Consider the following 27,748-nt stretch of genomic DNA (forward strand, 5'->3'; position numbering starts at 1 on the left):
ACCAAAACAAGGAAGAGGTTAATATATTCAGCCTGTAGCTTCTGAGGCTTGTATTGTTTGTGCAGTTTTCCGGACTTCCCAGGGCTGTAAAAGGGATTTTTTTTCTTTACAACATAACACTTGCTATAAAATCTGGCAAATTCCTTTAAAAATACAATTCGGGCAATTTTGTAATATTATTGTAGAATGATTTTTGACAAGGATTACCCCATGTCACAGACTGTATGTGATGTAACCTATCTTGCTTCATGTTGGTTTCTCTATCAGGGAGGACTTCCAGCTTGGCTGCTGCATAAGAAGGACATACGGCTGCGCGCCTCCGATCCAGGTATTAATACAGTGTGATTCTACATCCAACCCTTGGCTCATCCATCCATCAGATTGGTCACATTGCTTTAGTAATGTGTCATAACTATCACCAAAAATCAAAGTAATATAAAAGGAAAGCATGCTGAGTTGTAGTTTTGCAACAGCTGGAGGCACACTACTAAAGAAACACCGCTCTATGTTATGGTCCCTCTTACCATGTGTGACCGCTGCCTCCAATCACTAAAACCTGGGACACAGTGGAACATAAGTGTTGGTGGAAGGTTCCAATTTTTCTATATGGATGCCTCCTCTTACCAAAAAGAGCCTAAGGGTACGTTCAGGCGAGCGGATCCACAGCTTATTGTACGCTGCGGATCCACCGCTGAAGGACCGCTGTATGGTGGCTTTACATGTGCCTGCTCGGAAAGGCAATACGCTGCTACGAGCAGACACACTGCGATGTGCGAGTCGCCGTGCGCATGCGCAGTATACTCTCACATCGCGGCAGCTCTCAGCCTAGCTCAGGGAGCAGGGGGAGCAGCCGCCATGTGTGCGAGTACACTGCACATCTAAAAACACCATGTAGCGGTCCGCTCATCTGAACGTACCCTAAGTCTACATTCACAGTACCGTTGTACCTCGAAGAAAACGTCCGTTAAGTCCTTTTTTATTTTTTTACTTTATCAGCCGGTGTCTAGACTGGGCACAACGAGCAACAACAGGGCCAGATGCCAGATGGATCAGATGCCAGATGGATCCCATTATAGTCAATGGGGTCCGACAGGCACCGTTGTTTTGTAGCGGGAGAAAAAGACGGCGATTGCAGTATTTTTTTCTCCTGCTATTCTCCCTGGGCTTCCCGGCGGCCTTATCCAGAATACAGCAGTTCATACAGTAGTCCTCCAGCTGTTGTCCTACTACAACTCCCAGCATGCCAGGACAGCCTTTGGCTGAAGGCAGACTGGTTGGGAAGTACTGGCCAGGCAGATACTTTCCATAGTTTACAGGGACTTTTCCTGTATTTAACCCCTTAACGACGCAGGACGTATATTTACGTCCTGCGCCGGCTCCCGCGATATGAAGCGGGATCGCGCCGCGATCCCGCATCATATCGCGTCGGTCCCGGCGCTAATCAACGGCCGGGACCCGCGGCTAATACCACACATCGCCGATCGCGGCGATGTGCGGTATTAACCCTTTAGAAGCGGCGGTCAAAGCTGACCGCCGCTTCTAAAGTGAAAGTGAAAGTGACCCGGCTGCTCAGTCGGGCTGTTCGGGACCGCCGCGGTGAAATCGCGGCGTCCCGAACAGCTGATCGGACACCGGGAGGGCCCTTACCTGCCTCCTCGGTGTCCGATCGACGAATGACTGCTCCGTGCCTGAGATCCAGGCAGGAGCAGTCAAGCGCCGATAATGCTGATCACAGGCGTGTTAATGCACGCCAGTGATCAGCATTAGAGATCAGTGTGTGCAGTGTTATAGGTCCCTATGGGACCTATAACACTGCAAAAAAAATGTAAAAAAAAAGTGTTAATAAAGGTCATTTAACCCCTTCCCTAATAAAAGTTTGAATCACCCCCCTTTTCCCATAAAAAAAATAAAACAGTGTAAAAAAAATAAAAAATAAACATATGTGGTATCGCCGCGTGCGTAAATGTCCGAACTATAAAAATATATCATTAATTAAGCCGTACGGTCAATGGCGTACGCGCAAAAAAATTCCAAAGTCCAAAAAAGCGTATTTTGGTCACTTTTTATATCATTAAAAAATGAATAAAAAGTGATCAAAAAGTGCGATCAAAACAAAAATCATACCGATAAAAACTTCAGATCACGGCGCAAAAAATGAGCCCTCATACCGCCCCATACATGGAAAAATAAAAAAGTTATAGGGGTCAGAAGATGACCTTTTTAAACGTATAAATTTTCCTGCATGTAGTTATGATTTTTTCCAGAAGTGCGACAAAATCAAACCTATATAAGTAGGGTATCATTTTAACCGTATGGACCTACAGAATAATAAGGTGTAATTTTTACCGAAATATGCACTGCGTAGAAACGAAAGCCCCCAAAAGTTACAAAATGGCGTTTTTTTTTTCGATTTTGTCGCACAATGATTTTTTTTTCCGTTTCGCCGTGCATTTTTGGGTAAAATGACTAATGTCACTGCAAAGTAGAATTGGCGACGCAAAAAATAAGCCATAATATGGATTTTTAGGTGGAAAATTGAAAGGGTTATGATTTTTAAAAGGTAAGGAGGAAAAAACGAAAGTGCAAAAACGGAAAAACCCTGAGTCCTTAAGGGGTTAAAATACATGGGACTTAGTATTTAATCAATTCTCTATACCAGTGTTTCCCAACCAGTGTGCCTCCAGCTTTTGCAAAACTACAACTCCCAGCATGCTCGGACATATATAATATAAACTGATGTCTAATTGATCTGATTCCAGATTATCTGAATGCTGTGGACTCCTGGCTCTCCGTTTTGCTCCCCAAGTTGCGTCCACGTCTATACAACAATGGCGGGAATATAATCAGCGTCCAGGTAATGTTACTGAGCTTTACTGCTTATATCTGGTGAGATTTTTCTCATATAATCTAGCTTTAGGGTAGGGCCACACATGTCATGTTTTGCTGCTGCATATTTTTCTACCCATTGAAGTCAATGTAGCAAAATTAGCTACAGAAAATACCCAGCATAATACCCTACCCTTAAGCTGCCAAAGTGTAAAGGGCCCTTTAACATGGGGCAATTAATGAGTAAGCGACAATTATCAGAACATTGTTTCCTGATCATTTTCCTGTGTAAAAGACCCTGGCGATCAGCTGAAAGCAGCAGTGCGCATTGGTCAGGTGATCACATCTGTTATATCTGTTATTTGTCCGCAGCACCGTGATTTGTTGCCAACAATAATAATAAACTTAATTCATTCTTTATGGGGCTGAGGGACATTTCTGAGTGCTGAGCTTGGGAATACTTGGAAGCCCCATAGAAAATGAATAGAAGGCTGGTCGTGCATGCATGGAATGGACCAGTATTTGCAGGGACAGTTTTTGGTCTCTGTTCTCAAGATCGGTGGGGGTCCCAGCAGGCACCAGTGTTCTCAGGATCGGTGGGGGTCCCAATCTGTTCTTGGGTTTGGTGGGGGTCCCAGCAGGCATCAACTTGTTCTCTGGATTGGTGGGGAGTCCCAGCGGGCATCAATATGTTCTCGATATTGGTGGGGGTCCCAGCGCGCACCAATCTGTTCTCAGGATCAGTGGGGGTCCCAACGGGCACCAATCTGTTCTTGCGTTTGGTGGGGGTCCCAACGGGCACCAATCTGTTCTTGCGTTTGGTGGGGGTCCCAGCAGGCATCAACCTGTTCTCGGGATTGGCGGAGGTCCCAGAGGGCAGCAATCTGTTCTCGATATTGGTGGGGGTCCCAGCAGCCACCAATCAGTTCTCAGGATCGGTGGGGGTCCCAACAGGCACCAATCTGTTCTCGGGATTGGTGGTGGTCCCAGAGGGCACCAATCTGTTCTCTGGATCGGTGGGGGGTCCCAGCGGGCATAAATCTGTTCTCGATATTGGTGGGGGTCCCAGTGTGCACCAATCTGTTCTTGTATTTTTTAGGGATCGGTGGTCCCAGCAGGCACCAATCTGTTCTTGGGGGTCCCAGCGTTGGATCCCCTCACTGATCACCTTATTATCTTCTATCCTATGGAAAACAACTTGAGATGGGAATACTCCCTTTAAGACCAGCATATGAAATGATGGTCTTAGTAAATACCCCGTATAGTGACCAGACTGGGACTGACTGATTTTTCTAGTAATAAATGGTCATTTTTAAAGTTTTAGGTAGAAATATATTTATAGTTGCTAATGTTTTCAGAGTCACTGATGCAGCAGCTGTCCTAAATCTGTCATTTTGCTACACTTGGTCATAAGACTAATCTCTAAAATACAATAACTTTAGAGTAAAACATCTGCCCGTGTTTCAGGTAGAGAATGAATATGGCAGCTTCCTGGCCTGTGACTACGGTTATATGCGCCATCTTCATACCACGTTCCGCCTGTACCTGGGAGATGACGTCGTACTTTTCACCACAGATGGCAGCGGGGATTCCTATCTGAAGTGCGGCACCTTACAGGATCTCTACGCCACAGTCGACTTTGGTCCAGGTTGGCATTAAATAGCTAAACTTCCAAGAGTACATGCCTGTGAGAATACTATATTCCTGGCCAGCCTTAAAGGGGTACTCCAGTGGAAAACATATTTATTTTTATTTTTTTTTAAATGAACTGGTGCCATAAAGTTAAACAGATTTGTAAATTCCTTCTGCTAAAAAAAAATCTTAATCCTTCCAGTACTTATCAGCTGCTGTATGCTCCAGAGGAAGTTGTGTATTTCTGTCCAGTCTGACCACAGTGCTCTCTGCTGACACTTCTGTCCATGTCAGGAACTGTCCAGAGCAGGAGAGGTTTGCTATGGTAATTTTCTTTTGCTCTGGACAGTTCCTGACATGGACAGAGGTGTCAGCAGAGAGCACTGTGGTCAGACTGGAAAGAACTACACAATTTCCTCTGTAGTATACAGCAGCTGAAAAGTATTGGACGGATTAAGATTTTTTTTAATAGAATTAATTTGTAAAATCTTTTTAAAGGGGTACTCCGGCCCCAAGACATCTTATCCACTATCCAAAGGATAGGAGATAAGATGTCTGATCGCGGGGGTCCTGCCGCTGGGGACCCCCGCCATCTAGCATGCAGCACCCACCTGTAAGCAGTGCAGGAAGCGCTGGAGGCTCTCAGTGTTATGCCTCCTGACCACGGGGACGGAGTATCGTGACGTCACGACTCCGCCCACGTGTGACTTCACGCCCGCCCCCTCAATGCAAGTCTACGGGAGGGGGCGTGACGGCGTGGGGTGATTTATTTATGGCAGCAGCAAATCTACTGAATGGAAATTTACCTATTTATACCTTTTATTGTTTTTCAGTGGGCAACGCAACTAAAGCCTTTGAACCCATGCGCAGGTTTCAACCCAGAGGGCCCCTGGTAAGGGCATTACTTCTTAATACCCTAAATTTGATACAGAGATATTGTGCATTAATCATTATTCTGCACTTCTGATGGTCACCTGACTTGACACTGGGATATTGATGAATATCAGGAGGAGAAGCCTCTTGTACAACTTTTTTTTTTTTTCATATCAATTGGCTCCAGAAAGTTAAACAGATTTGTAAATTACTTCTATTAAAAAATCTTAATCCTACCAGTACTTATCAGCTGCTGAAGTTGAGTTGTTCTTTTCTGTCTGACCACAGTGCTCTCTGCTGACACCTCTGTCTGTCTCTGGAACTGTCCAGAGCAGGAGAGGTTTGCTATGGGGATTTGCTGCTACTCTGGACAGTTCCTGAGACAGACCGAGGTGTCAGCAGAGAGCACTGTGGTCAGAGAGAAAATAACAACACAACTTCAGCAGCTGATAAGTACTGGAAGGATTAAGATTTTTTTAATAGAAGTAATTTACAAATCTGTTTAACTATCTGGAGCCAGTTGATATAAAAAAAAAATATTTTTTTCATGGAATACCCCTTTCAGTGTGGACCACAGAGGCAGATCCAGACAGCAGAGGACCCCTGTGCTTGAATCGTTCTCTGCTCTTTCTAGTTAGGGGTACTCCACTGCCCCAACGTTTAGAACATTTAGTTCCGAACGCTGGGTGCGGGCTGCAGACGCCATGCCCCCTCAATGCAAGTGTATGGGAGGGGGCGTGGTGGTTGCATTGCATTGAGGGGGTGTGGCATGATGGCACAAGGGGCGTGGCTGTGACAGCACAACCCCCGTACCCCGTTTGCAACTAAATGTTCCAGTGGAATACCCCTTTAAATTTTTGCGTCTCATTCCGGGATTGAGACTTACATGAGTCTACAACGTTCAGTCTACAGAACTGGTGGAAGTCCCCTAGACTTGCATGAGAAAAATCAAAAGAATGAACGTTGTAGTTTTGTGCGAGTCTCTGGTGGCGACACAAAAATTTAAGCAAATATCCTGGTGTTTTAGTCATCACTGGAGTTGCGCTTTGAGTTTGGGAGTTTGCCCGAATTGCATACTGGGCACCCACTTGGTATAGGAGCCCCCTGGGTGACCATATATATTCTCATTGCTGTCACATTTTGCTTTGTATTGTTTCCGCTGCAGGTGAACTCTGAGTATTACACCGGCTGGCTGGACTACTGGAAGGAGAAGCATGCTGTGGTCTCAGCGGACAGAGTGAGCCAGGGCCTGGAGGCCATTTTGGAGATTGGCGCCAATGTGAATATGTAAGCCCTTAGCTAGGCCATTGTAATGGGATCTCAGATCAGGGTATTACAGTGGTCCCTCAAGTTACAATAGTAATTGGTTCTGGGACGACCATTGTATGTTGAAACCATTGTATGTTGAGACCATAACTCTATGGAAACCTGGTAATTGGTTCTGAAGCCCCAAAATGTCATCCAAAAATAGGAAAAAGTGAGAATTATAGAAAAATAAGTAGATAACTAATATAGATAAAGCAAATCCTTACATATAAAAGTAATAAAGATCTGCTGGGAGCTGTAATCACTGTCTATGTCCGTGTTTCCCAGCCAGGGTGCCTCCAGCTGTTGCAAAACTACAACTCCCAGCATGCCCGGACAGCCAAAGGCTGTCCGGGCATGCTGGGAGTTGTAGTTTTGCAATAGCTGGGGGCACCTTGCTTGGGAAACACTGTCTATGTAGAGGACAGGAGATTCTTCTGGGTCCTGTAAAGTACACAGTGTCCTAAAATGGAGTCGCCCTCACCTGGTGTCCAAAGGAGCAGCTAACCCTGGTACAGGTAAAGAGTACAGAACATGTAATACCTCCCTGTACTGTAGGGGGCGCTACCAGACATCCGTCAGTGCATTCACTTCAGTAATACAGGTAGAGTACAGAACATGTAATACCTCCCTGTACTGTAGGGGGCGCTACCAGACATCCGTCATTGCATGCACTTCAGTAATACAGGTAAAGAGTACAGAACATGTAATACCTCCCTGTACTGTAGAGGGCGCTACCAGACACCAGTCAGTGCATGCACTTCAGTAATATAGGTAAAGAGTACAGAACATGTAATACCTCCCTGTACTGTAGGGGGCGCTACCAGACATCCGTCATTGCATGCACTTCAGTAATACAGGTAAAGAGTACAGAACATGTAATACCTCCCTGTACTGTAGAGGGCGCTACCAGACACCAGTCAGTGCATGCACTTCAGTAATATAGGTAAAGAGTACAGAACATGTAATACCTCCCTGTACTGTAGGGGGCGCTACCAGACATCCGTCACTGCATGCACTTCAGTAATACAGGTAAAGAGTACAGAACATGTAATACCTCCCTGTACTGTAGGGGGCGCTTCCAGACACCAGTTAGTGCATGCACTTCAGTAATACAGGGGTTTTACCAGTAAATTGCCCATTCTGATTGGTCGGTTCTTCCATCCATTGACACGTTTCACAGATCTGGACTGTCCGTAGTATTGTATGTTGAGTCTGGTTTCAAGTTACAATGGTCCAGAAAAGACAATTGTATGTTGAAACTATTGTATGTTGATGCCATTGTAAGTTGAGGGATCACTGTACTCACTAATACAACCTACTTTTTTCTGTATTATTTCAGGTATATGTTTGAGGGAGGCACCAACTTTGGCTTCTGGAGTGGTAAGAAACAGCCAAACGTGTGGCCTTTTACTTACTGATCTTCCCAAAAATGTTGCAGGAATCCATGTTGGGGGTTACCCAGTACCCATATATATAACACAGTACATGTTGATCTTTATCTTCCACAATTCCATACTGCATGTTTTATAACGTAGGGAAGCCAAGTGCTCGTGCTCCAGTTTACTCTTAAAGGGGTACTCCGCTGCTCAGCGTTTGGAACAAACTGTTTCGAACGCTGGAGCCGGCGCCGGGAGCTCGTGGCGTCTTAGCCCCGCCCCCTCAATGCAAGTCTATGGGAGGGGGCGTGACGGCTGTCACGCCCCCTCCCATAGACTTGCATTGAGGGGGCGGGCCGTGATGTCACGAGCTCCCGACGCCGACTCCAGCGTTCGGAAGAGTTTGTTCCAAATGCTGAGCAGCGGAGTACCCCTTTTAAGTGTAGGTTGAGGGTATGTTCACACTACAGAATCTTCTCTCGCTTCCAATCAGGAATTCCACTCTGAGGTTCCATCTGGCGGCCGCAGCACAAATTTGCGCCATCATTGACAGCAATGCAGTCCGCTTGTTATCCGGCATAAACATGTTCATTATTTTGGCGGATCAATTTTATTGGCGCAATTCTCCCATGCTAAAATTCCATTGTGTGAATGAGTCTGCCCAAGGCCCATTAACACTATTAAAGAATCTTAATCCTTCCACTACTTATCAGCTGCTGTATACTACAGAGAAAGTTCTTTTCTTATTGAATTTCTTTCCAGTCTGACCACAGTGCTCTCTGCTGACACCTCTGTCCATGTTAGGAACTGTCCAGAGCAGGACCAAATCCCCATAGCAAACCTATCCTGCTCTGGACAGTTCCTGACATGGACAGAGGTGGCAGCAGAGAGCACTGTGGTCAGACAGAAAGGAAATTTAAAAAGAAAAGAACTTCCTCTGTAGTATACAGCATATGCTGCACTGGACAGTTCTCAAAATGGACAGCAGAGGTCAGCAAAGAGCTCTGTGGTCATGACATCAGAGGAAATGCATTTCTTTTTGGGATTTCTCTTTAGTATACAGCCCCTAAAAAGTACTGGAAGGATTAAGTTTTTTTTATTAGAAGTGATTTACAAATCTGTTTAACTTTCTGGCAACAGTTGATTAAAAAAAAAAAAAAAAAGTTTTCCACGGGAGTACCCTTTTAAAAGAATCCTGAAACATTGCAATTTCCAGTCTGGCCACTAGGCCTAAAACTCAGTTGAGACTTCCTGTTCTGTAGAGATCACTTCCCAACTGTCTCCTCCTTATCATCACAGACAGGATTACAATGAAAGGTGATAACAGTATATAGGTAACACTGCCTCAGTCTCCGCCTCCCTGTAAAATGACTTCTAAAAAGGTCACAGAGCATGCACAGTAGCGTTTGCTATTCATGGACAGCTCTTGCTGTAAAGCATATCACTAAACAACTCGGGCAAGATGGCCGCCCCCATAATAATGTACAAAAATGAAATTACAATCAGAAAATAAAATACCATGAGAAAATATAAATGGATTAGATTTACATTCCCTCTAAACAGGTTTTTCATCCTTAGGAGCCGATTTCTCAGGAGTCTACAAGCCGATCACAACCAGCTACGATTACGATGCCCCCCTAACCGAGGCCGGGGACCCTACAGATAAATTATTAGCAATCCGTTCAGTCATTAGAAAGGTATGTACTCACCATGGGGGAGATTTATCAAAACCTCTGCAGAAGAAAAGTAGCGCAATTGCCCAAAGCAACCAATCAGATTGCTTCTTTCATTTTTCACAGGCCTCTGTCCAATACACCGGGTTATAGTGCGGGTGACCAGGAGACTGATGCGGGCTCTCTGACTAATACACATACCTGCAGTCCGGCGCGGTGTCCCTATAAAGATAGTCTCCTTTCTGTGCTGAATTGCTCGCTGGAGGCGGGCCCGCCTCCAGCGCGCAATTCAGCGCAGAAAGGAGACGATCTTTATAGGGACACCACGTCGGACTGCAGGTATGTGTATTAGTGGCTTTGGTTAAAGGGGTATTCCAGGAAAAAACTTTTTTATATATATCAACTGGCTCCAGAAAGTTACAGATTTGTACATTACTTCTATTAAAAAATCTTAATCCTTTCAGTACTTATGAGCTTCTGAAGTTAAGGTTGTTCTTTTCTGTCTAAGTGCTTTCTGATGACACGTGTCTCGGGAACCGCCCAGTTTAGAAGAGGTTTGCTATGGGGATTTGCTTCTAAACTGGGCGTTTCCCGAGACACGTGTCATCAGAGAGCACTTAGACAGAAAAGAACAACTCAACTTCAGAAGCTCATAAGTGCTGAAAGGATTAAGATTTTTTAATAGAAGTAATTTAAAAATCTGTTTAACTTTCTGGAGCCATTTGAGATATATAATATTTGTGTTCGGGGCTTCAAGCTCGTGCTCGTGAATACAGAAATCCATACGTACCTGTATGAAAACATTACACTAACCTAATGGTCAGAATTGTGCCCATGACCGCGACGGAGGGCACGCCTATAGTGGGCATGCCCTGTAATGGATAATTGAAAAAGAGGGAGGGCTGGGAGGGGTCCGCAAAATGTCCTGTAGGCCCCTCCCGTAGGAGCAGGGGCATTTTATACCCCTGCCCCTAACCTCGATTGCTCTATGCCCCGCCTGAACGCGTGGGGGGGGGGGGGGGGGGCGGAAGCTCCCGCCCCTCACACAAATTCAGCCGATAGGCTTCCCACTTGTGTTCGGGGCTTCAAGCTCGTGCTCGTGAATACAGAAATCCATACGTACCTGTATGAAAACATTACACTAACCTAATGGTCAGAATTGTGCCCATGACCGCGACGGAGGGCACGCCTTTAGTGGGCAAAAATGAACCTGGTAGGAATAAGAGGGCAAAAATATTTTACATATTAACTATGTTCCTGTTCTTGCCACTACCTGTGTCCCTGAAAAACCCAGTGAAAATGTCAGTGACAATAATTTTGCAGTGTATCCTCCTGCAGGCGTGGCAGGAATGAAGCGTATACAACCGCCTACGTGTCGTGATGTAGTTGTATTTGTCAGTGATACCAATTGCGCCATGCCTTCCCCTGCAACATGGCAGGTATAATGGGTATACCACAACCCGTGAAGCGTGATATTGTTGCTCTGAAGACGTGTCAGTAGCAATGATTGCGTGGTGTGCCCCCTGCAGATGTGGCAGGTATGACGAATGTATGACAGCCTATGAATCGAGATGTTATTGTTCTGAAAACGTGTCAGTAACAATAACCTGTGTGTCGCCTCCCCCTGCAGACGTGGCAGGCATAACGGGTAAACAGGCCACCTATGTGTCGTACCGATATCGCTCTGAAGACGTGTCAGTGACCATAAACTGCGTGGTGTCTCCCCCTGCGGACGTGGCAGGCATACTGGGTACAACCACCAACTATGTGTCGTAATGTTGCCGTTCTGAAAACGTGTCAGCAGCAACTGTTGTGTGGTGCGCCCCCTGCAGACGTGGCAGGAATGATGGGTGTATAACAGCCTGTGAATCGAGATGTTATTGTTCTGAAGATGTGTCAGTAACAATAACCTGCGTGACGCCTCCCCCTGCAAACGTGGCAGGCATAACGGGTAAGCAGGCCACCTATGTGTCGTAACGTTATTGCTCTGAAGACGTGTCAGTAACCGTAACTTGCGTGGTGTCTCTCCCTGCGGACATGGTAGGCATACTGGGTAAAACCACCACCTATGTGTCGTAATGTACCGCTCTGAAGACGTGTCAGTAGCAACGATTGTGTGGTGCGCCCCCTGCAGATGTGGCAGGTGTAACGGGTGTATAACAACCTATGAATCGAGATGTTATTGTTCTGAAAACGTGTCAGTAACAATAACCTGCGTGCCGCCTCCCTCTGCAGACGTGGCAGGCATAACGGGTAAGCAGGCCACCTATGTGTCGTAACGTTATTGCTCTGAAGACGTGTCAGTAACCGTAACTTGCGTGGTGTCTCTCCCTGCGGACGTGGTAGGCATACTGGGTAAAACCACCACCTATGTGTCGTAATGTACCGCTCTGAAGACGTGTCAGTAGCAACGATTGTGTGGTGCGCCCCCTGCAGACGTGGCAGGTGTAACGGGTGTATAACAACCTATGAATCGAGATGTTATTGTTCTGAAAACGTGTCAGTAACAATAACCTGCGTGCCGCCTCCCTCTGCAGACGTGGCAGGCATGACGGGTAAGCAGGCCACCTATGAATTCGTAACGTTATCGTTCTGAAGACGTGTCAGTAACCTTTGTGACAGTATCACCCATAGTGAGCATGGAAGTAGAAACACCACGAGGTGAAACAGAATCAATGAGATTGCTAAGTGTGAATGCTACGGACGTACAGCTAATTAAATAATGTGAGCTTGTGTACCGTGTAGAGGCTATGCGTGAAGCCGTAGATAATGTGGATGTACAAGTAGTGCCCCATGCGTGTATGAGAATAAGGCCATGAGCGTACAGACGATAAGCAAGTTATAAAGGTACGAACAGTGAAGATGCCCTACCCGTGTGAACAGGTCAAGGTATGCCAGTATAATCAAAGCCAAGAACGAATTAATAGTATGGATGCCATGTTTAATGAACATAATAATCAAGTTGACCATGTACACCCCATGAGCGTATGAAAGTATGGCGCGCCATGACCTGTGAACAGAACGCCTATGATCGTAGCCGTGTAGACACAATGAGTGTACTTGCAAGGTAAGCTGTAAACGTACTTGCAGTATGCACGTTACTAGTATACGCATGGAGCGTACGTGCCGTGAAAGCGTTGATATATATATATATATTTTTTTCCTTACGTGTAGAATAGCGGGTAGAATTACAAGTGTATGGCCGTATGGGCTGCTAGCGAATGACCATGTAACGTGATGAGCGTATGTACAGAAACCATGACATTAAGTACGGTACACTAGTTTACAGGTGCCCACCGCTATCAAGACCAGCATCTCAGCAATCGCTATCTCTTATCAGTAATGTTCTTTAAGGAGTACTTTTCAGCGCTAATTGCCGCGCCGGAATACCCCCAACAATGCTCCCACCTAACCAGGGACTGACTGATCCACCGTAAACATGAAATTCAGTACAGAGAATGGCATACATCAATGCGCTGCAACCTCCATAACATGACAATGGTCTCCACTGCCGCATACCGGCAGCAGTAGCTGGCTGCGAAGCTCCGACGTGACACTGCATCTGTGGTAACCAGTTAGAAAACGTGTGCCAGCTATGAGCGAGATGCCCGTGGTCGGTATGTACTGGAGTCACCCAGCAGTGTCAGTAACTATGGACGCGTCACTATGTAGTGTAGTGCAGTATAGTCACGTGAGGCTTCGCAGCCAATCATGCTAGGGGGGGCGTGTGTACTGGCCCGGCGATGGATATCTTGCAGGTAAGTAAACAGCGGAACAAGAGAAGATTACCCGCAAACTGATGGCCCGCTGGTTCTGGTACCACCCTAGCACACCCGCCCGGCTCCCGGATCCTGGGGCGTAACAGGCCGAGCAGGCGGGTGGCCATCCTACCTTACTTCATAAGCTGTTTTCCGACAGCGGGACCAGAACCGGCTGTGAGCAGCTACCCGAGCGCCGCATGATTTTCGGCGGGAGATCCACCACGCACATCCTCGTCACGTCCGCAAAATGTCCCGTACGCCCCTCCCGTAGGAGCAGGGGCATTTTATACCCCTGCCCCTAACCTCGATTGCTCTATGCCCCGCCTGAACGCGTGGGGGGGGGGGGGGGGGGGGGGGCGGAAGCTCCCGCCCCTCACACAAATTCAGCCGATAGGCTTCCCACATATATATATGTTTTTTCCTGAATAACCCCTTTAATTTCCCCCATATGTGCACTAGATAATAGGAGCAGATATAGACATTTGGGGGAATTTATCATGGGTGGTGCAGGTGAACCGTTTTTCTAAACCTCCAGTTTGTGTGGTGGTAACCTGTAAGTGCGCCAAATTTATGAAAAGGTTGCAGGGCATGTGATAAATATGGCGCTAGTACACTTTTATTTTTTTTTTATTTTTTTTTTATTTTTTTTTAGTATTATACTTCATTGTACCACTTTGTGTGTTTCCTCCCTAGCAACTTTTTTTAAACAATTGTGGCAAAATGTGCATACAATTTAGTATAATTATTATATTATAATATAATATATATATATTTTATTTTTTTAAATAGTTCCAGCCAGTTCCAGAAGGACCCATTCCACCCCCTACTCAGAAATATGCGTACGGTTTGGTCGCTCTTAATAAAGTAAGTATCTGCTATATCTCCTAAAGTATGACCGCCTACAGCACCATCAATAGGCTAATGCCACCTTCATCTTTAGGTCGGAGATCTAGTGGATCTATTGGATATTCTATCACCCGATAACCCCATAGTGACCCCGTACCCAGTCACCTTTGAGGATGCCAAGCAGGTAATGTCTCAATGTGTATTCTATCTCCGCTATACGTATTTGGCAGGATAGCACATGTGACTGCGTTCACTTTTTATCTCTTCAGTATTTTGGATTCATGTTGTACCGGACCCGCCTGACGGGGGACGTCCCTGACCAGACTCCTGTATCATCGAACGTAAATGGAGTTCATGATCGTGCTTACATATCAGTCAGTGGGGTAAGATATAGTCACACAGCCTTTTAATTTATTCCTAATATGGAGGCATAAAAGAAGTTCTTAAAGGGGTATTTCTGGCCTTATACATCTTATCCGCTATCCGGGCGCTGCCTCCGAGACCAAGACGTGACGACCATGCCCTTCGTGATGTCACGCCCCTTCCCATAGACATGTATGGAGGGGGCGTGGTGTGATGGCACTATGGGCATGGTCATGACATCACATCTCGAAGGCATCACTCAGCACAGATTGCCGGGTCTGCATCAAGATTGCGGGGTCCCAGTGGCTGGACCCCTGCGATCAGACATCTTATCCCCTTTGGATAGGGGAATCCAACAAAATATGCAATTTTGGACTTTGGAATTTTTTTACGTATATGTCATTGACCGTACATTTTAATTAACCTTATATTTTGATAGTTCTTTTTATATGGAATTTGGGAAAAGGGGGGTGATTTGAACTTTTAGGCTAGGTTCAGACTACGGACTCTCCGGCAGAAAATTTCCGCCCGGAGATTCCGAGTGCGGCCAGCGCCGGTTGAATCAGTCGGTGCTAGGACCGCGCGGACACTGCAGTCTCCAATAGACTGCAATGTGTTCTGCGCGGATTTCCGCCTGAAGAAAGAACAACCCCTTTCTTCGGGTGGAAATTTCTAAGCGGATTTTCCGTTCACAAATTCCGCTTCACAAATTCCAAAGTGTGAATTTGTGAACGGAAACCCATTCACTACACTATACATTTTAGCAAGCGGAATTTCCGCCTGCAATTTCAAAGCAGAATTGCAGGCGGAAATTCTGTAGTCTGAACTTAGCCTTAATAAGGAAGGGGTTAATGTGTGTTTTTAAACTTCTTTTTTTTTTTACACTTTTAGTCCCTTGGGACTTTAAGGAGAAATCATTAGATTCCTCATACAGATCAATGTGGTTCAATAGAACCACATTGATCTGTGCGTTCTGCGCTTGTTTGATAAAGCCTGGTCCTGCCAGGCTTTATCATTCACAGCGCAGCAGCCGACACAGGAGCAGAGGTAAATCCTCCAGCTACCTCAGAAGTGGATTAGTTCCCATTTAAAGGGGTATTCCAGGCAAAACTTTTTTTTATATATATATATATCAACTGGCTCCGGAAAGTTAAACAGATTTGTAAATTACTTCTATTAAAAAATCTTAATCCTTGCAATAGTTATTAGATTCTGAAGTTTTCTGTCTAACTGCTCAATGATGATGTCACTTCCCGGGACGTGAGGCAGAAAACAACAACTCAACTTCAGAAGCTAATAACTATTGGAAGGATTAATATTTTTTAATAGAAGTAATTTACAAATCTGTTTAACTTTCCGGAGCCAGTTGATATATAAAAAAAGTTTTGGCCTGGAATACCCCTTTAAGCAAATGTGTGGAATTTCCACTCGTATTTTCTGGGCAGACATTCCGCTCATTTTCGCTGTGTTAACATGGCCTTAAACTCCACTCCATTTTTCTATCTATCTATCTATATATATATATATATATATATATACACATACAAACATGTGTATATATATATACACACACATATATATATCTCAACTGGCTCCAGAAAGTTAAACAGATTTGTAAATTACTTCTATTAAAAAAAATCTTAATCCTTCCAATAATTATCAGCTGCTGAATTTGAGTTGTTCTTTTCTGTCTGACAACAGTGTTCTCTGCTGACATCTCTGCTTTTCTTGGGAACTGCACAGAGTAGAAGAGGTTTGCTATGGGGATCTGCTTCTACTCTGGACAGTTCCGAGACAGGTGTCATCAGAGAGCACTTAGACAGAAAAGAACAACTCAACTTCAGCAGCTCATAAGTACTGAAAGGATTACGATTTTTTAATAGAAGTCATTTACAAATCGGTTTAACTTTCTTGAGCCAGTTGATATATATGAAAATAAGTTTTTTCCTGGATAACCCCTTTAATGCAAAAATTCTGCAGCAATACTGAGCCTGTATTAATTTTTTTACAGACATTTTACGGCGTGCTGGAAAGGGACAGCCTCAAGAATGTGAATGTTACTGGGAAGGAGGGACAATGGCTGGATGTGTTAGTGGAAAATATGGGGAGGATCAACTATGGCAGCGATCTTAAAGACTTCAAGGTAAGGGCAGTAACAGGATATTGTAGGCTTCTATGAATACAGTAGCGTTCTCCAACTTGCGACTCTCCAGCTGTTGCAAAACTATAACTCCCAGCATGCCTGGTCAGCCGGTGGTCGCAGGTTGGAGACCACTGATTTACATCAGTGTTTGCCAAAAAGTGTGTCTCCAGCTGTTGCAAAACTACAACTCCCTTTGCAAACAGCTGGAGAGTCGCAGGTTGGAGACCACTGACTTACAGCAGTGTTTGCCAAAAAGTGTGTCTCCAGCTGTTGCAAAACTACAACTACCAGCATGCCCGGACAGCCGTTGGCTGTCCGGGCATGCTGGGAGTTGTGGTTTTGCAACAGCTGGAGAGCCGCAGGGTAGAGACTGCTGATTTAGTGATAATACTTTGTTTAATTGATTTTATTAGGGCATCATAGGTAACCTGACCCTGGGGAATGATCTCCTGGAAAACTGGGTGGTTTATCCTTTAAATCTGGATGGCCCCATTTCCCAAGGGTGGCCCCACATTATGTCCGACCGTGTCCTGAAGACATCACAGACTAAGAACACAACCGGTCCAGCCATCTACAGCGGAACCTTAAGCATTACAGACATCGGCGACACCTATCTAAAACTGCCCAAATGGTCAAAGGTAACAAAAAGTTTACTTACATGTAATACAATACATTGGGGTATCCATCATCTGTGGGCTCAGCTGAATAGTGAGTGCAGCTCTGGAGTATAATACAGGATATAACTCAGGATCAGTACAGGATAAGTAATGTATGTACACAGTGACCCCACCAGCAGAATAGTGAGTACAGCTCTGGGGTATAATACAGGATATAACTCAGGATCAGTACAGGATAAGTAATGTAATGTATGTATACAGTGAGCTCACCAGCAGAATAGTGAGTACAGCTCTGGAGTATAATACAGGATATAACTCAGGATCAGTACAGGATAAGTAATGTAATGTATGTACACAGTGACCTCACCAGCAGAATAGTGAGTACAGCTCTGGAGTATAATACAGGATATAACTCAGGATCAGTACAGGATAAGTAATGTAATGTATGTACACAGTGACCTCACCAGCAGAATAGTGAGTACAGCTCTGGAGTATAATACAGGATATAACTCAGGATCAGTACAGAATAAGTAATGTAATGTATGTACACAGTGACCTCACCAGCAGAATAGTGAGTACAGCTCTGGAGTATAATACAGGATATAACTCAGGATCAGTACAGGATAAGTAATGTAATGTATATACACAGTGACCTCACCAGCAGAATAGTGAGTACAGCTCTGGAGTATAATACAGGATATAACTCAGGATCAGTACAGGATAAGTAATGTAATGTATGTACACAGTGACCTCACCAGCAGAATAGTGAGCACAGCTCTGGAGTATAATACAGGATATAACTCAGGATCAGTACAGGATAAGTAATGTAATGTATGTACACAGTGATCTCACCAGCAGAATAGTGAGTACAGCTCTGGAGTATAATACAGGATATAACTCAGGATCAGTACAGGATAAGTAATGTAATGTATGTACACAGTGACCTCACCAGCAGAATAGTGAGTACAGCTCTGGGGTATAATACAGGATATAACTCAGGATCAGTACAGGATAAGTAATGTAATGTATGTACACAGTGACCTCACCAGCAGAATAGTGAGTACAGCTCTGGAGTATAATACAGGATATAACTCAGGATCAGTACAGAATAAGTAATGTATGTATCAATGTCTTATAAGTTTCATATATATATTATTGTCCGATTTTATTTTTCAGGGACAGGTATGGATTAATGGCTTCAATCTTGGACGATACTGGCCTGTCCGAGGACCACAAGTAACCCTTTATGTGCCAGGCACCATTCTAAGCTCTTCACAGGTCAACAACATTACTGTGCTGGAACTGGAGAACGCACCAGATCGGCCTATAGCCATGTTCCTGGACAAGCCCATACTGAATGGGACTTATGTGGGAAAATGATTAGCGGACACTGCTGTAATGCGCTTATACAAGTTCCTGCTCGGTCAGGTCACACTGTTACGGAATAAGGGCTGGAGATGGTGAAGGACGTCTCTAGTAATGATGCTGCTGCTGTTGTGAATGGTATAAAGTAAAGACCTGGACAATCTCAGGCGCTAATTACATCTGTATTACTATGATGGTAGTGTTTCCCAATCAGGGTGCCTCCAGCTGTTGCAAAACTACAACTCCCAGCATGCCCGGACAGCCAACGGCTGTCCGGGCATGCTGGGAGTTGTAGTTTTGCAACAGCTGGAGGCACCCTGATTGGGAAACATAGCTCTAAATCGTATCCTCTCTGCTCCATCCACATTTTTCCCTGATACTTTGATCATTTGCACTCTTCTAATTTGTAATTTTCTGTCCGATATCGGGTCACATGACACACCCCAATGTATATAAATAATGTCATTAAAAGTGAAAAACCTTTTACCTTTCATTACTGTTGGCTTTATAGTCTATTTTCAGTCTATTATAACTAACGCATTTCAGTCTATTATAACTAACGCATTTCAGTTTATTATGTCTATGTAAACTTTTTTCTACTTTTTTAGGTTGAGCTTTTTTGCTCTGTAGAGAATCCCCACGGTTTGGAAACCATCAACAAGCAGGTTAGACGCTTTGGGTATTTGTAAAGTTATAAAGAAGCACTCCGGGCTTTGTTTGTCGTTTTTTTTTTTTTTAAGTCCATATCGTGCACGCTCATCATCACTAGTCCTACAGCGTAATCTGTTTCATTCCAGCACAGCTGCATCGATGCATTTTTTTTTTTAAATTAATGTAACTGGGTCATGTGATCACCAGTCTGACCCACAGAAAACTGAAGAGGTCAGTCCTGGGTCAGCTGCAAACTACATGGTGACATTATTACTTAGCAGATCCCTCCTCCTGGCTCCCAGGGTAGCATTAGGAAATTATTTAAGCGATGAAAGAGGAATCAATATGGCTGAAAAACAAAGCCTGCCAGATCAAATAAAACAGGTAAGCACAAGGCATACACAAGAACCTCTATATCATTCTCAGATTATAGCCTATGCTGCACTATAAAAGCAAAGAATGCAAAACGCTCAAAGCGTAACTTCAATGTTGGTCCGGCAGCAGGATACATGTTTAAAGGGGTACTCTGGTGGAAAGCAACTAGTGCCAGAAAGTTTATATAGATTTGTAAATTACTTCCATATAAAAATCTTAATCCTTCTAGTACTTATAAGCTGCTGTGTGCTCCACAGGAAGTTGTGTAGTTCTTTTCAGTCTGACCACAGTGCTCTCTGCTGACACCTCTGTCCATGTCAGGAACTGTCCAGAGCAGGAGGTTTGCTATGGGGATTTGCTCCTGCTCTAGACAGTTCCTAAAATGGACAGAGGTGTCAGCAGAGAGCACTGTGGTCAGACTAGAAAGAACTACACCACTTCCTCTGGAGCATACAGCAGCTGATAAATCCTGGAAGGATTAAGATTTTTATATAGGAGTAATTTACAAATCTATATAACTTTCTGGCACCAGTTGATTAAGATTTTTTTTTTTGTCCAGTGGAGTACCCCTTTAATCCTTCCAGTACTTATCAGCTGCTGTATGCTCCACAGGAAGTTATTTTCTTTTTTAATTTCCTTTCTGTCTGACCACAGTGCTCTCTGCTGTCACCTTTGTCCATTTAGGAGCAAATCCCCATGGCAAACATCTCCTGCTCTGGACAGTTCCTGACATGGACAGAGGTGTCAGCAGAGAGCACTGTGGTCAGACTGGAAAGAACTACACAACTTCTTCTGGAGCATACAGCAGCTGATAAGTCCTGGAAGGATTAAGACTTTTAAATAGAAGTAATTTACAAATCTGTATAACTTTCTGGCACCAGTTGATTTGAAAACATTTATTTTCCACCGGAGTACCCCTTTAAATCTCCTGGAAACTTTGTAAAAACAACATTTCTATACCATATACACTGATGAAGTACCTATACTAACAGCTATGGAGATATCACAGAGTCACTCGGGCTCTACAGAAACGCACAGTCCCTGCTGTCTCCTCCCATCTATCTATGGCTCCTCCTCTTCAATAGAGCCAATTCCTGGCCGCCTAGCAGTGAAAAACTAAGATTATGTGAGAGGTCACCCTATAGACAACTACTTATAAAATTTGTCTTTATTATATCTGTATCCATTGAAGATATTACTAGCACCTTTTGTGTATTATAAGTTATTCTACCACACAAGGCAGTGTTCCTGAGCCAGTGTTTCCCAACTAAGGTGCCTCCAGCTGTTGCAAAACTACAACTCCCAGCATGCCCGGACAGCCAACGGCTGTCCGGGCATGCTGGAAGTTGTAGTTTTGCAACAGCTGGAGGCAGTCTGGTTGGAAAGACTCCCCTAGGCTGTGGCTGATTGTAAAGCATTAAAGGGGTACTCCGGCACTTAGACATCTTATCCCCTATCCAAAGGATAGTGGATAAGATGCCTGATCGCGGGGGTCCCGCCAGTGGGGACACCCGTGATCTTGCACGCCGCACCCCGTTAAAATTAAGATTACTGTCGACCACGGGGTCGGAGCATTGTGACGTCACGGCTCCGCCCCCTCAATGCAAGCCTATGGGAGGGGGCGTGACAGCTGTCACGCCCCTCCCATAGGCTTGCATTGAGGGGCAGAGCATCTTTGAATATGGGCCATCCTTTGGATATGGGATAAGAACCCCTTTAAATCTCCAACCCAGTGCTCCCCAGAAGGCTTTCAGGACATGATGGGAGTTGTAGTGTTGAAACACTGGTTAAAGGGGTACTACAGTGGAAAACTGGTGCGAGAAAGTTAAATTTTAATCTTTCCAGTACTTATCAGCTGCTGTATGCTCAACAGGAAGTTGTGAAGTTCTTTTCAGTCTGACCACAGTGCTCTCTGCTGACACCTCTGTCCGTGAAAGGAACTGTCCAGAGCAGGAGAGGTTTGCTATGGGGATTTGCTCCTGCTCTGGACAGTTCCTGACATGGACAGAGGTGTCAGCAGAGAGCACTGTGGTCAGACTGAAAAGAACTACACAACTTCCTGTTGAGCATACAGCAGCTGATAAGTACTGGAAGGATTGTTTTTTTTAAATAGAAGTAATTTACAAATCTTTTTAACTTTTTGGCACCAGTTGATTTAAAAAAAGTTTTTTTCCCACTGCAGTACCCCTTTTTAAAGGGGTACTCCGGCCCTAAGACATCTTATCCCCTATCCAAAGGATAAGGGATAAGATGTCTGATCGCGGGGGGTCCCGCCACTGCGGACCCCCACAATCAAGCATGCAGCACCCACCTGTGAGCGCTGCAGGAAGTGCTGGAGGCTCCAAGTCTTATGCCTCCCGATCACGGGGACGGAGTATTGTGGGGGCGTGCCGGAGTATCCCTTTAAATGTAACAATTAAGACAATACTATACCCTGATTTTTGGCAGACGGCAACTACTACAGACTGGTCAACCATTAGGGAAAAAAAAATCACAGAACACTCATTCCTGTACTTACAACGATTGAATAAATACAATGTACACAGTGCCACCTAGTGGCCAGTATACCATGAAGAAATGTATTGTGTTTTGTAGTAGCACCAATGTATTTTTGTAGTCTCTGTTCAGCAGTAGGTCTCCAGGAACACTGTGTGCATGCTGGTTATAGTCCAGGGATCTCTGACCGGACTGTGAGGGAAGTGACGTTTGCAGCATCGGGCGTGCGGTATTGCTTGTACTTTGGCGGTGAGGTCCCGGTGTGATCAGGGCGGCTACTTCTGGGACTTTGCGGCCTGGTTACGTCGATGCTCTTGTAGGCAGCGAGTGGTACAGAAGGAGAATTCGAGGTATTCGAATGGTATTTTTCCTAAAAGGGACGCCCCACATTGCCAGCAGCGCCTAAAACACAAAGCAAATACCAGGGTGAACCTCCGTTAAAATCAAAAAGTTGAGTAACTTTTTATAGGTTTTTTTTGTTCTTGTTATCTCCATTCATCTAATTGCATCCCACATTTCTGCTGGTTGCCCTTGGAAACAGACAGCAGTTGTTTAGCCCCAGCTGTCAGACATGTGACCTTACAGTCCAGTCGATTTATCATCAGTGTTCCCGTAATGTACTGCTTTTTGGCTATAGGGGACCACATAATAACGTTACTCTTAAAGGGGTACTCTGCTGGAGTGAACTGGTGCCAGAAAGTTAAACAGATTTTTTAATTACTTCTATTTAAAAATCTTAATCCTTCCAATACTTATCAGCTGCTGTATACTCCACAGGAAGTTCTTTACTTTTTGAATTTCCTTTCTGTCTGACCACAGTGCTCTCTGCTGACACCTCTGCCCATGTCAGGAACTGTCCAGAGGAGAGGAGAGGTTTGCTATGGGGATTTGCTACTACTCTGGACAGTTCCTGACAGAGGTGTCAGCAGAGAGCACTGTGGTCAGACAGAAAGGAAATTCAAAAAGTAAAGAACTTCCTGTGGAGTATACAGCAGCTGATAAGTACCAGAAGGATTAAGATTTTTTTAATAGAAGTAATTTACAAATCTGTATAACTTTCTGGCACTAGTTGATTTAAAATAAATTGTTTCCCATCGGAGTACCCCTTTTAAGGCAGTGTTTTTCCAACAGTGTGTCTCCAGCTGTTGCAAAACTACACTTCCCAGAATGCCTGGACAGTCAAAGGCTGTCTGGGCATGCTGGGAGTTGTAGTTTTGCAACATCTGGAGGCACCCTGATTGGGAAACACTGGTCTAATTATTACCAGAATTCCCACAATGCATTGCTTTCTGACAATAGGGGACCACATAATATTTGTACTTTAAGGCAGTTTTTTCCCAACAGTGTGTCTCCAGCTGTTGAAAAACTATGCATGCTGGGAGTTGTAGTTTTGCAACAGCTGGAGGCCCACAGTTTGGAGACCACTGACTTTAAGGCATGGAAAGTGCAGTGTACGTGGTCATGTGGTCTTATTCGTCCAACTGAAAAACACACAGGGCCTAAAGCAGAACCCAGTTACCTGACGTTAATCCCGGCCGTCTCTTCGGTGAGTTGTGCAGCCAGTCTGCGCTCCGCTGCGATAGCTCTCTGCAGGGGATGAGAAATACAGGGATAATGCATAAAAATATACAAAATACTGAAACAACTTTCCTCCAGGACACAGCCCATGTGATCTGTAACAAACCCCAGAAAAAAAAAAAGAGCTCTAAAAAGTCTTGGCCACTAGGTGTCTCACTCCTCTGCAATGTGATATTCACTGCCTGTTAGGGGAAATTAGTCCCCTTTAACAGCTAGAGCAGGACAAAATACAGAAAGAGGAGGCGGGGCTTACCATGTACTATGTGCAGGAGGGAGCAAGCTGAGCCAGTTTACCTACAGAAGATGATACACATTGAAGCTCAAAGGTAAATCAAGGCTTCCCTCTCATCTGTCACCACCCATAAAGCTTAGGGCAAATGTCCCTTGTGTAAATACCAATGTAAAAACTACTGTATGTCCACAGTATAATCACTCTTTATAGCGTCTTATCAGCAGCAGTTCTGTGCTTAGTGTAACCCTTTCCTTGCTGTGCTGCTGCTGTTTCTTTAAACTTACATAGCACCTTGCTATCTATTTTATTGCACTGTGTAATCATTAGTCCAGTACAGTGACTGCATATTAAGTGCAGACAAGTAAGGAAAAGGAAGTCCATGCCTGTATACTTCTGACAAACAGCTCAGCTATGGTCCTGCCCCATGGCATGAAGAGAATAAGAAATAGCTGCGCACCATGAAAGGGTCCCAATAACAACGGTGAAAGCACGAAGATCACCTTGTCGTCACTGAGGGGTTAATATAATAAAACCATGCATGTTTTAAAAAAAAACTTTTGAAATAACAAGAAACGGAATTCACCTTCTCCCGGTCACTCAGAGCTGCAAATCTCTTCTTTTCGGCCTCCTCTGCCTCCCTTTTCAGCCTCTCTTCTTTTTCTTCCTTCTCCTTCTGTTTCCTTTGCGCCCGCTGAGCGCGTTTCTTCTCAGTCTTGCGCGCCTCCACCTCTTCCAATATCGGTCCAGGGATCTAACAATTTAGGACAAGTGTCCGATATTGAGTACGATGCCAAAACATGTTATGAATTAAATTAAACAAAAACTTTTCATATGTTGTATATATTGGCAAAACATTAACCTTTCTAATATACTTCCTAAGTAAAATGTTATCTCCTTTATCAGGGCTTATAAAAAAAGACCACTAGGGGTCCCCATATCACATATCATCCAGAACATAATCCTGTCCGGCTGCAGCATCATCTTTGTCCCAGCTGAAGCAGAGGCAGGGACAAAGTCCAGGAAGTGAGGGCGGGCCTAGCTCTCCTCTGTGCTCACTCCTGTCCTGTCAGACTGCAGCATGAAAACAGAGAGGAAGGGGTTACAGAGCAGCCCGCAGTGATTGGATGAAGAGACCAAGCAAAGCAGACTCTGAGAAAGTGTATGCATGGTGAGTGAGGGCGGGCTCAGTGCTCGCCTCGGACATGCCCCTTCCTGAGCAGTGGATGTCAGAATGAGTGAGCAGCAAAACAAAGGGATTTGTGAGCAAAATACAGAAACTAGACACATAAAAAAAAAAGACATGTAATCTGTATGACCTCGTGAGCAACATACATAAGCATTATTTTTGTCTGTGATAGGACAGGTATACTTAAAGGATAAATGAATATTTAGGGGGTGGAGGGGCCTATTAACCCCTTAAGGACTCAGGGTTTTTCAGTTTTTGCATTTTTGTTTTTTCCTCCACTACCTTTTAAAAACCATAACCCTTTATATTTTCCACCTAAAAATCCATATGATGGCTTATTTTTTGCGTCACCAATTCTACTTTGCAGTGACATCAGTCATTTTACCCAAAAATTCACGGCGAAACGGAAAAAAAAAATCATTGTGCGACAAAATTGAAGAAAAAACGCCATTTTGTAACTTTTGGGGCTTCCGTTTCTACGCAGTGCATATTTCGGTGAAAATGACACCTTATCATTATTCTGTAGGTCCATACGATTAAAATGATCCCCTACTTATATAGGTTTGATTTTGTCGCACTTCTGGAAAAAATCATAACTACATGCAGGAAAATTTTTACGTTTAAAAATGTCATCTTCTGACCCCTATAACTTTTTTATTATTCCACGTACAGGACGGTATGAGGACTCATTATTTGCGCCATGATCTGAAGTTTGTATCGGTACGATTTTTGTTTTGATCTGACTTTTTGATCACTTTTTATTCATTTTTTAATGGTATAAAAAGTGACCAAACATACGCTTTATTGGACTTTGGAATTTTTTTGCGCGTACGCCATTGACTGTGCGGTTTAATTAACGATATATTTTTATAATTTGGACATTTATGCACGCAGCGATACCACATGTTTTTTATTTTTTATTTACACTTTTATTTTTTTTATGGGAAAAGGGGGGTGATTCAAACTTTTATTATGGAAGGGGTTAAATGACCTTTATTAACACTTTTTTTTCTGCAATGTTATAGCTCCCATAGGGACCTATAACACTGCACACACTGATCTCTTATACTGATCATTGTTATCCCATAGGGACCTATAACACTGCACACACTGATCTCTTATACTGATTATTGTTATCCCATAGGGACCTATAACACTGCACACACTGATCATTGTTATCCCATAGGGACCTATAACACTGCACACACTGATCTCTTATACTGATCATTGTTATCCCATAGGGACCTATAACACTGCACACACTGATCTCTTATACTGATTATTGTTATCCCATAGGGACCTATAACACTAAACACACTGATCATTGTTATCCCATAGGGACCTATAACACTGCACACACTGATCTCCTATGCTGATCACTGGCGTGTATTAACACGCCTGTGATCAGTGTTATCGGCGCTTGACTGCTCCTGCCTGGATCTCAAGCACTGAGCAGTCATTCGTCAATCGCACACCGAGGAGGCAGGTAAGGGCCCTCCCGGTGTCCTGTAAGCTGTTCGGGACGCCGCAGTGATTTCACCGCGGCGGTCCTGAACAGCCCGACTGAGCAGCCGGGATACTATCACTTTAGAAAGGGTTAATACCGCACATTGCCGCGATCGGCGATGTGTGGTATTAGCTGCGGGTCCCGGCCGTTGATGAGCGCCGGGACCGACGCGATGTGATGCGGGGTCGCATGCGGGGTGATGCGGGAGCCGGCGCAGGACGTAAATATACATCCTGCGTCGTTAAGGGGTTAAATGGGCACTGTGACCAACTTTATTTTTTGATATGTTGTAGTACTTATGTACTACAACATATCTCTAATATACTTTTATTTTTTTTCATTAAAAAGGTTTAATTTACATTTAAAAACCGGCTACTGAAAAAGGACTGATTTTGGAGTGGCAATCAGTCCTTTTTCAGTTAGGCTGCACTCGCTCCCTGCCTGTCAATCAGACAGGGGGGAGCGAGCGCATTGGCTCCCCGGCCACTCCTCCCGCACATCGCCGCCGCTGTCCCTGCACGCCCGCTGCCGGACTCTGCAGTAACTGCAAGTGTAATGAGGGAACGGGGTATGCGGGGCAGGGGGGTGGAGGGAACGGGCTAGTGCCGTAGCGGGGGGGGGGGGGGGCTGGAAAACGGGCTAGCAAAAAAATAAAAAATAAAATAGGATGGTGGGAGCTACCCTTTAAATTCTATAATCCTCCCAGTTCACTGCCCCCATCATGATAAACCACCCCCTGCCTTTATTTTTATTATTTGTTAGTTTTATACCTTGATATTGCTCTGTATCTTCTGCTCAGTCTCAGTCAGATTCACAGACTGGGAAGGGGCGTTCCCCAGCAGGCGTGACATCATCTGAAGCCATACAGGGGAGAACTTCCTCCCTCACTCTGCTACACGCAGCCCAGAGCAGTTCAGTGTGAGATGAGCTATGATTGGCT

At 44.6% G+C, this 27,748-nt stretch overlaps 2 protein-coding genes across 4 annotated transcripts in view; one reads left to right on the forward strand and one right to left on the reverse strand.

The window, feature by feature from the left end:
* The window catches only part of GLB1L (galactosidase beta 1 like), a 39,601-nt gene extending 20,576 nt beyond the window's left edge, over positions 1-19,025 (forward strand). For both annotated transcript variants that reach the window (XM_056535383.1, XM_056535384.1), the window contains exons 6-18: positions 268-328; positions 2,760-2,854; positions 4,294-4,474; positions 5,292-5,350; positions 6,497-6,618; positions 7,979-8,019; positions 9,594-9,712; positions 14,239-14,313; positions 14,390-14,479; positions 14,565-14,678; positions 16,670-16,801; positions 17,215-17,439; positions 18,595-19,025. In XM_056535383.1, coding sequence (XP_056391358.1) covers positions 268-328; positions 2,760-2,854; positions 4,294-4,474; positions 5,292-5,350; positions 6,497-6,618; positions 7,979-8,019; positions 9,594-9,712; positions 14,239-14,313; positions 14,390-14,479; positions 14,565-14,678; positions 16,670-16,801; positions 17,215-17,439; positions 18,595-18,798 — 1,518 coding nt within the window. In that variant the 3' untranslated portion in view covers positions 18,799-19,025. The remainder of the gene's footprint in view (positions 1-267; positions 329-2,759; positions 2,855-4,293; positions 4,475-5,291; positions 5,351-6,496; positions 6,619-7,978; positions 8,020-9,593; positions 9,713-14,238; positions 14,314-14,389; positions 14,480-14,564; positions 14,679-16,669; positions 16,802-17,214; positions 17,440-18,594) is intronic.
* A 2,924-nt stretch (positions 19,026-21,949) lies between these two features.
* ANKZF1 (ankyrin repeat and zinc finger peptidyl tRNA hydrolase 1) overlaps positions 21,950-27,748 on the reverse strand; it is a 33,497-nt gene continuing 27,698 nt past the window's right edge. Inside the window, exons 14-16 of one of the 2 annotated variants that reach the window (XM_056535381.1) lie at positions 24,699-24,866; positions 23,825-23,892; positions 21,950-22,707 (exon numbers count right to left, since the gene is read on the reverse strand). In XM_056535381.1, coding sequence (XP_056391356.1) covers positions 22,581-22,707; positions 23,825-23,892; positions 24,699-24,866 — 363 coding nt within the window. In that variant the 3' untranslated portion in view covers positions 21,950-22,580. The remainder of the gene's footprint in view (positions 22,708-23,824; positions 23,893-24,698; positions 24,867-27,748) is intronic. The other variant, XM_056535382.1, reaches the window with a different exon arrangement.

This window comes from Hyla sarda, chromosome 8 (assembly GCF_029499605.1).
Source record: "Hyla sarda isolate aHylSar1 chromosome 8, aHylSar1.hap1, whole genome shotgun sequence".
NCBI lineage: Eukaryota > Metazoa > Chordata > Amphibia > Anura > Hylidae > Hyla > Hyla sarda.